The 9,411-nt window shown below is 35.8% G+C and overlaps 1 protein-coding gene across 1 annotated transcript; it reads left to right on the forward strand.

Annotated features, from left to right (window-relative positions):
- Window positions 1-1,281: 1,281 nt before the first annotated feature.
- Window positions 1,282-8,068, forward strand: LOC142627176 (disease resistance protein RPP4-like). The gene is made up of 5 exons (XM_075800976.1): window positions 1,282-1,845; window positions 2,644-3,751; window positions 4,192-4,611; window positions 5,508-7,124; window positions 7,210-8,068. Exons 1-5 carry the CDS (start codon window positions 1,370-1,372, stop codon window positions 7,816-7,818), a joined length of 4,230 nt encoding a protein of 1,409 aa, XP_075657091.1. The 5' UTR covers window positions 1,282-1,369; the 3' UTR covers window positions 7,819-8,068.
- Window positions 8,069-9,411: the final 1,343 nt, after the last annotated feature.

Genomic DNA, 9,411 nt, shown 5'->3' on the forward strand with positions numbered 1-9,411 from the left:
TAGACAATCATTTGTGGGATTCATTATTAGGTGAAAGAAGGGAGTTACAAGTACAACTTGAGGAGGTGGCCTAATGATAAGGAGTACTTTGTGATCTATCATACCTGCGAGTTCAAAAATAGTTTGTTTGAGCCCTTTAAGGTAAAGTTTGAGATTTGAGAAAAAAATTAGTTTATTTTAGTTTATTTTTCCTCCTAAGAGTATCCACATCAGCTCCTTTATTTTACACATCCATTTTTACACTAAAAACCCACTTTTTCTATTTTACACATCTAATTTTACAAAACTCCCACATCAGTTCATCTATCTTACCACCATTTTTAATTAAATAATTAATTTTCTTTAATATTTTATTATTTTCCCAACTACCTCTTAAATTATCGCGCTCTCTCTCTCCCAACTCATTTCTGACTTTTGCTCTCTCTCTCTAAACTCATCTCTCAAACTCTCCCTCTCCCTCTCCCTCTGCCACTCGATCAACTCTCCCTCTCCCTCTCCATCAACTCCCTCTCCGATCACGAGCTCAAATCATCATTCGCGAGTCTGTTCGGCGAGCTCAGATCATCATCCGCGAGCTCCGATTGCCATCCGCGAGCTCCAATAGGCGATCTGTGAGCTCCGATCGCGATTCGCGAGTTCCGATCGGTGATCCGCGAGCTCCGATCCGCGATCCGCGAGCTCCGATCCACGAGCTCTGATCGCGATTCGCGAGCTCCGATCCACGACAAGACCCACGAGCTCCGACTAGTCAAGCACTGATCTGTGTATGTCTGTGTTTTTTTTTTGAGCAAAGTATATCTCTGTATATTCTGTGTTGAGAAAAAGATAAGAGAATGGAGTCTGTTGAGAACGAATGAGAGAGAAAAAAAGGAGCGAAGGAGAAATGATAAATTATTGTATAAACGAGCTACAATAACCGTGTAAATATACACAGTACTGTAGCTCGGGATAGTTTTACACTATTTTACCCAGTTTTAACTCCATTGATGTAGCTCAAAATGTGTAAAATTGAGAAATTTTTACATTATACATGATTATCCACCAACTGATGTGGATGTTCTAAAGGGCCTCGTGGTTCCAAAAGTCAAAATTTTTTTTTCTACATATTTTCATAATTTTTTTTTAATTTAAATAAAATAAGCCATTTCAAACCACCTTACTTGTACTTCTATGTCCAACTTCCAAGCAATGCATAATTAATGGGAAGAGATTTTTTTTTTTTGGAAGGGAGTTCACTATAGTGACTGTACTCGATAATTGCTCAGTTTTTAGCTGGCGGGTAGGTCCAACTTCCAAGTTAACAAAACCATTTAAAAAAGTACCCTGAAAAAGTAAAGAACTTGAACTGTACAGCTAGCAGACTGCAGAAATGGAGAACAGCAGCGGTGTTTCCACTCCATCAACTCCGGGAGCTTTCCGGGTCCTGTGGGACGTGTTCCTGAGCTTCAGAGGCGAAGACACGCGCCACACCATCACCAACACTCTCTACAACGCGCTCACCAAGCTCGACGTCCGAGTCTTCCGCGACGACGAAGGGCTACGCCGTGGGGACGTGATCGCCTCAAGTCTACTCGAGGCCATCGAGGACTCTGCTGCTTCCATCGTCATCATCTCCCCAAACTACGCGTCGTCGCGGTGGTGCCTCGAGGAACTCGCGAAAATATGCGAGTGCCGGAGGCTCATACTCCCCGTGTTCTACGGAGTCGACCCCTCGGATGTTCGGAGACAGACAGGACCTTTTCAAGAACATTTTAGGAACCATGAGCAGAGGTTTGAGAAAGACAAGGTTGACAACTGGAGGAATGCCATGAAAAAAGCCGGTGAAATTGCCGGTTTCACCAATCGGTAAAGTGGTTTATTGTTTGTTACTTTGTTTTGTTTACAAAAACATTGATTACTTAACGTATTATAGAGATGGATTATACAAAATTACAAAGACGTTGGAACTAGATTGAGGTTTGTGATTGAGTAGTTGCAGAGGCGTGAAAGAAGAATAACATGGTGTTGGAAAAAAGTTAGGTAGTGCCGAGCAGTGCTCTGGGCTCTCACAAAGGGTATGACCCCATAGCCCATGGAACACATACCCTTTGTGAGAGCCCAGAGTACTGCTTGGTCATGGGCTCACACCCTTTGTGAGATCCCGGAGCACTGCTCCGGGACCACCTAAGAATTGCCCGGTGTTAGTTTAGTGAGTTAGATGGTGATTGTTCATGAGTTGAAAACTCAGGCAGATTTTAATATTTTATTGGGCAACTTGGGATTTGGTATATAAATATTCAAGATAGTTGTGGTTTTAATATATTTTTCATTCAATTTGAATTTTAAAATTACAATTGGGGTTTCTTTCTTTGTTTATGACTTCTCAATGTTTTACTTTACGAGCCAAGAGCTTACTTTTTCTTTATAATAAAGTATAGCTCGACCATTAAGAAAAGTTATATGTTTTGTTTTTGTTTTTTCTTTATAAGCTTACTTTGTCATTATGCTAATGTCCAACATTTAGTATTCTCTCTGCTCCATTTTGTGCTCTAGAAACAAGATGCACAATTCATTCAAGTCCCTTCTATTGCTATTTGAAATGTTAAATTATTCTCATCCCTGTGGCCTTTTATATTCTGATGCAGTAATCGTGTTTATTGACAGCGAAGATGAACTATTGGTTAAAAATTTGGTCAAAACGGTTTTGATTGAATTGAGCAAAACTCCGGTGGGTGTGGCTGCATACACTGTTGGACTTGACTCTCGTGTTGAAAAGCTGTTGAAATTGTTAGATATTAAATCTAATGGCATCCGAATTCTGGGATTTTATGGGATGGGTGGGGTTGGCAAGACAACCCTGGCTAAGGCTCTCTATAATAGAGTTGTTGGTCACTTTGAGCACCGGTGTTTCATTTCAAATGTTAGAGAAATTTCAACTCAAGATAATGGTTTAGTATCTCTTCAAAATCAACTTATTAATGATCTTTCATCTAGTAAGGTGCTTACTGTAAAGGAGGTTAATGCTGGAACCACAGCCATCAAAGGAATAGTAAATGAGAAGCAAGTTCTTGTTATTTTGGATGATGTCGATAATATAAACCAACTAAATGCTCTAATTGGTAACAGAGAATGGTTTTATGAAGGAAGTCGAATTATTATTACAACAAGAGACATTGAAGTATTATCCAATCATCTTGTGACCGAGTTCTACGAGGTGAGAGAGTTGGATTTGTCCGAGTCACTACAACTTTTTAGTTACCACGCACTAAGAAGAGAGAAACCCACAGGCCTTTTTTTAGATCTGTCCGAGCAAATTGTGTCTCTTACAGGAGGGTTACCATTGGCTCTGGAAGTATTTGGTTCTTTTCTGTTTGATAAGAGGACATTAAAAGAATGGGAAGATGCTCTACAGAAATTAAAACAGATTCGTCCCCCCCATCTTCAGGATGTGTTGATGATAAGTTTTAATGGATTAGATGAACAAGAGAAGTGTATATTCCTAGATATTGCATGTTTATTTGTTAAAATGAGAATGAAGAGAGAAGATGCAATTGACATATTGAGGGGTTGTGGATTTAATGCTGAGATAGTAGTCTCAGTCCTCACAGCAAAGTCACTCATTAAGTTCACTGGGGACAATGTTTTGTGGATACATGATCAAATTAGAGACATGGGAAGACAAATTGTTCGAGAAAATAACCTTGTGAATCCTGGCTTGCGAACTAGACTCTGGGATCGTGATGAGATCATGAATGTCTTTAAGGATAAAAAGGTATCAATTATAGTATGATATTTCTTATCAAGAAACCTCTAATACTTATCCTTTATGGTTCATGTGTGCATGCCGGGCAATGCTGTGTCTAAGCCCATTTGCATGTTACCTGTCTTTACAGTCCCCTGCCCCCACAAGGGAAAAAAAAAAGGAAAGAAAATAAAAGGCAGAAGATGGTTACTGGAATTCCAGTCTAATTTCCATTGTCCAACATTACAATAAAGTTTTTTCAGAAAAAAAAAAAAAAAATCCGAATGTTCTTCCTTCTTATAAAAAATTGGATTCAAGTTGCCACCTTTTTAGTAGCCTTTTATAAATTCCCAGTCCATTAATATTCTATCTTCTATGAAAATTTTAGGTGCTCAATAATATGTTAATTGTTTCCTTCTAGCTTGGCTCTACTGTTGATTCTTTAATACTTTCCATTTGATTGACAATAGGGAACAGGATCTATAGAAGGCATTGTCCTAGACTTTGAGAAAAGATTAGAAAACTCTGTCAAGGATATAAGTGGTGACACAATTTCTTGGTATAACCTTCAAAGAAACCTCAATTTCACCTCAGCAATCACATACTTAAAGGAAAGGTATAAACGTTATCTTGAAGATCGAGCAGAGAAAGAGAGAGAGGTTGTCATTTTCACCAATTCCCTTAAAACCATGGTTAATCTTAGGCTGCTCCAAATAAATTATGTGAATTTGGAAGGGAAATTCAAATATCTTCCTGTTGAACTGAAGTGGCTACAATGGAAAGGTTGCCCCATGAAAAGTCTTCCTTCTGATTTTTTTCCTCACAAAGTTGCTGTACTTGATTTATCAGAAAGCAAAATTGAACAATTGTGGGGTTCGCACAATAACAAGGTATGCTTTTATTAAAAATCCCATTGCGATTATCATTATTGTTTAGCTGAATTATTTTTTATTTTTTGATAGGGTTTAGCTGAATTATTATTATAGGAACAATCATAAATGTAATATAGGAACAATTATAAATATAAATTTTGTCGTACCAAAATGAAAACAATATAATTTTTCTTAGAAATTCAAAAGGAAAGTTAACGAAAATATTCATTTTTTAATAAAAGTTTTGGTATTTATTGTAAATCGCATTAACCCAAAGTAGAGTTTTAAAGAATATAAAGAATTATCAACCTAAAGCAAAGATGCAAGGAAAAAAAAATGCACCAAAAAATTGAGAGAGAGAGAGAGAACAATTATTTATTTATTTATTTTTGTGAGGGTAAACTATGCATGGAATGGAAGAGATAGTGACAAATTTATAGTAAAAGGGTGTGAATAAGAAGAGATAAAAATAAAGGAAGATGAAGGGAAAGAGGAAAAATGATATTAATGTAGAGGGTAGTGGGGGGATGAAAAGGTAAGGGGGGGAGAAATGTTGGAGAAGTGTAAATATTAAAAAAATAAATGTTAAAAACAATTATAGAAAAATTGGAAAGAAAAAAGATAATAATGTGAATGTTGATATGGCTCAATTGAAGCGTAGCAATAATAAATGTTACGTTTCAGCTTTTAGATATATATAGATATAGATATAGATTACTGCAAGAATAGGAAGCTTGACCTACAGCAATAACTTAAAAGTTTAGGCTGGCTTTCCTTGGTTTTCTCCTGCTTTTCTTTGTATTTTAAGTCACTGGAAGCTCCCAAAGTAATTATGGTTTGTTCAGCTTTACATTTTGATAGAAATTCCTGATGACAGTTCCTATTTTAAAAGAATAAAACTTGTTGTTTGCCAGGCGCTTGAGAACTTGATGGTTTTGAATCTCCATGGTTGCTATAATCTAGTTGCTATACCAGATTTATCTGGACATCGAGCCTTAGAAAAGCTTGTTCTTGAGCATTGTGATAAGCTGACTAAGATTCATGAATCAGTTGGGAGCTTGAGTTCATTACTTCACTTGAACATGAGAGATTGTTCAAACCTTATTGAACTTCCAAGTGATGTCTCTGGACTGAAAAAACTTGAAAGCCTTATCCTCTCACTTTGCTCAAAAATGAAAGAGTTGCCAGAGAGCATAGGCCGCATGAAATCTTTAAAAGAACTTCTCCTTGATAAAACTGCTATAGAGACCCTTCCTGAATCTATGTTCCGCCTTACTAAGCTTGAAAAGCTTAGTTTAAATGGTTGTAAACTTTTTAAACAGCTGCCCCAGTTTATAGGAAAGTTGTGTTCTCTGCAAGAACTCTCCCTTAATCATTCTACATTAGAGGAAATACCAGATTCCATTGGATTTTTGGAAAACCTTGAGAAGCTAAGTTTAATGTGTTGTAAATCACTAAACATAATTCCTGACTCCATTGGCAATCTCAAATCATTGTCCAGTTTTTTCATCAATGGTACTGCAATCAAAGAACTACCTTGGTCTATTGGCTCGCTATCAAATTTAAAGCACTTATCAGTTGGAGAGAATCATTTTCTTAGCAAACTGCCTGATTCAATTGGAGGATTAGATTCCATTGTTGAGCTTAAGATGGTTGGGACATCAATAGTAGATCTGCCAGAACAGATTGGTGCCTTGAAAGTAATTCAAAAGCTTGAAATGAAGAAATGTGAATCTCTTAGATCATTACCGGAATCAATTGGAAGCATGTGGACACTTACTACTTTGATCATATCTGAAGCTAACATTAGTGAGATGCCAGAATCTGTAGGGATGTTGGAAAATCTTATTATGTTAAGATTGGATGGATGTAAACAGCTGTATAAACTTCCAGCTTCAATTGGAAACTTGAAGTCCTTGCAAGACTTGTCAATGAAGGAAACTGCTGTAACACATTTACCTGAAAGCTTTGGGATGCTCTCAAGCTTAATGATATTAAAAATGGCTAAGAAACCTCATGTTGCACTGCTTTATAAAAGTACACCCGAAGTTCCTGTTATTTGCAGTACAATAGAGAAAAGTACATTTTTTGAACTCCCAACATCTTTCTCAAATCTGTCCTTGCTGAGTGACTTTGATGCCAGTTCTTTGGAAATATCTGGTAAAATTCCTGATGATTTTGAGATGTTGTCATCACTGGAGTTTTTGAATCTAGGCCACAATAATTTTTACAGCCTTCCCTCCAGCCTGAGGGGCCTGTCCATCCTCAAAAAACTTATCTTGCACGATTGTAAGGAGCTCAAGTCTCTCCCTCCACTGCCCTCAAGTTTGCTAGAGGTGAATGTTGAAAATTGTATTGCGTTGGAAAGTATATCTAATCTTTCAAACTTGGAAAGCTTAAGTGATCTGAACCTTACTAATTGTGAGAAAGTGGTGGACATTCCTGGCCTTGAATGCTTGAAGTCCTTGAGAAGGTTGTACATGGGTGGTTGCAATATGTGCTCGTCAATAGTAAAGAGAAAACTGTCTAAGGTACTCTGTCTCTCTCTCAATATTATATTAAGCTTTCATAATAACCAAAAAGAAAAAAGTTTGAACTCTTGATTCTTCTTGGCAGGTTTCTTTGAGGAACATGCGCAATCTAAGTATGCCTGGAAGTAAGATTCCGAGTTGGTTTTCTCAGAAGGAGGTTAGATTTACAAAACATAGAAACCGTGAGATCAAAGGTGTAGTTATAGGTGTTGTTGTCTCACTCAATCAGCAAATATCAGATGACCTTAGATTTTGTCTACCTGCAATAGTGGACATTCAGGCAGAGATCCTCAAACAAAATAGTTATGTATACAAAACAACATTGAACTTGAATGGAGTACCAAAGACGAATGAAGATCAAATTTACTTGTGCCGATACCCATTTGATCGTCCAATTGTTTGGTCATTGAAAGATGGTTATAAGATACAGGTGATAACAAGAAACCCACCAATCATGAAGGGTGTTGAGCTAAAGAATTGGGGGGTTTATTTGGTTTTTGATGGTGATGATGATTACGAGGGAGATGAAGAATCATTGAATGAAAGCCAACAATCCATATCAGAAAGACTAGCAACATTTTTCAATACTTTTGAAGAAGACGATTGTGTATCTAAATCTGTTGGTGAAGTTGAAGAAAAAGTGGAAAAGAGTAGTACATTTTTGTGTACACCCTGTTTTTTGTCAAGAACCTGATGTTGAAAAGTGGAAAAGATTGGAGGAATAGAACAGCAAAGAGCAACTTCATTCGACAAATTCATTAGGTTTCTGCTTTCTTTCTTTTGTGTTTCTGTTAAGTTGGTGACAGATATGGTGTTAACAGAGACGGTCTCTACAGTACCTGTTTATTTTAATTCAATATCAGCTATGCAAATGAGAACATGTGGTAATGAAGATGATTGAAAATTTTAACAATATAATAAGTATATATATACATTTTCCCTTTTGTTATTGATATTTGATATTTTGATAACACTGAGCTGTATGGTAAAATTTGTAATACACTTAATTATTACTCAATGATTTCATACCAGCTCGTTGTACTTGTAACTGGTGTTAACAAAATCTCATTCATAAAAATACGAAATTTAAACTATTTATACTAGACAACAATATTTTACATGGTGTAGTGACAATAAGTTCTAATCATTCAAGTTATGAAAAAACTTATTGGAGATAAAGAGACTTGTAGCTCAATTGGTTGTAGTTGGCACCTCTTGATGTTTTTGATTGAGAGATAATGAGTTCAAATATCTTCACCTAGTCAAAGTCAGAACTAAAAATATTGAATTTGACAAGGTTGAGAGGTGGAGGAATGCCCTGAAAAAAGCTGGTGAAATTTCTGGTTTCACCAACTGGTAAGAGTGGTTTTTTGTTTGGCTTACATATTTACAAAAACATCGATTAGAAATTTAGAAGAAACCGTAGGATTATTATTTTTCTCTTAAAAATGAAGACTTCAGTACGAGTCGATCATGTAAAGTTGTAGACTTTTATTTCATATATTCTATATCAGATGGATTATACAAATACGGTGTAACTGTTAAGGATAAAGATATATCCGAGTCATCACATCATCATCCACAAGAGCAGATGAAGATGAGTTTGTAAGTGACTCAATCTTGTGAAGAAGTGCTGGAGTTATCTTTATCTAGTGATACATTTTGTAGATCATGTTTATCAAGCAATTTTGAAATGATATACTTAGCTGTTACTTACGTTTATCATCATCAATTATATATGACTATAAATACAAAATGTGGACAGGCTGGACAGGGCAGTGGCAAATTCCGCAGTATTTTCTTATAGGAACTAGATTGAGATTTGTCATTTGAGTAATTGCAGAGGCATGAAGAAAATCCTTAAAATATAGTAAAATTTAGATGTGTGCTTTTATATATATATATATATATATATATATATATATATATATATATATATATCTTTCTCATTCAACTTGAATTTAAAATTATAATTGTGATCTCATTTTGTTTATGACTTCTCAATGTTTTACAATTGAAGAGTTGCATGTTCAAGAAATAAGGATAATTACACTCTCCTCCCTCAAGGTTTGCGAAAATAACACTCCACTCAAAACTTAAAGGATAAAAACACTTCTCCTCTTGAGGTTTGAAGAAAATAACAATCCCCCATTTTGTTAATATTAGTAATGAGATATTCTAAATGTTTATAAGATTCTTTTTATCAAAATTTAACCATGGTAAGTAAAAACATCACTTATAAATTTAGAATAAAAATACAAAACTTATCAAGCATAAAAAAGACAGC

Source organism: Castanea sativa, chromosome 3 (assembly GCF_040712315.1).
Source record: "Castanea sativa cultivar Marrone di Chiusa Pesio chromosome 3, ASM4071231v1".
Lineage (NCBI taxonomy): Eukaryota > Viridiplantae > Streptophyta > Magnoliopsida > Fagales > Fagaceae > Castanea > Castanea sativa.

Bases quoted from the DNA above. Each gene is read 5' to 3' on its own strand.
- LOC142627176 (XM_075800976.1), top strand. From the start codon at position 1,370: ATGGAGAACAGCAGCGGTGTTTCCACTCCATCAACTCCGGGAGCTTTC. The intron at 4,612-5,507 runs GTATGCTTTTAT...GTTGTTTGCCAG, and splicing joins GGGGTTCGCACAATAACAAG to GCGCTTGAGAACTTGATGGT. The intron at 7,125-7,209 runs GTACTCTGTCTC...TCTTCTTGGCAG, and splicing joins TAAAGAGAAAACTGTCTAAG to GTTTCTTTGAGGAACATGCG.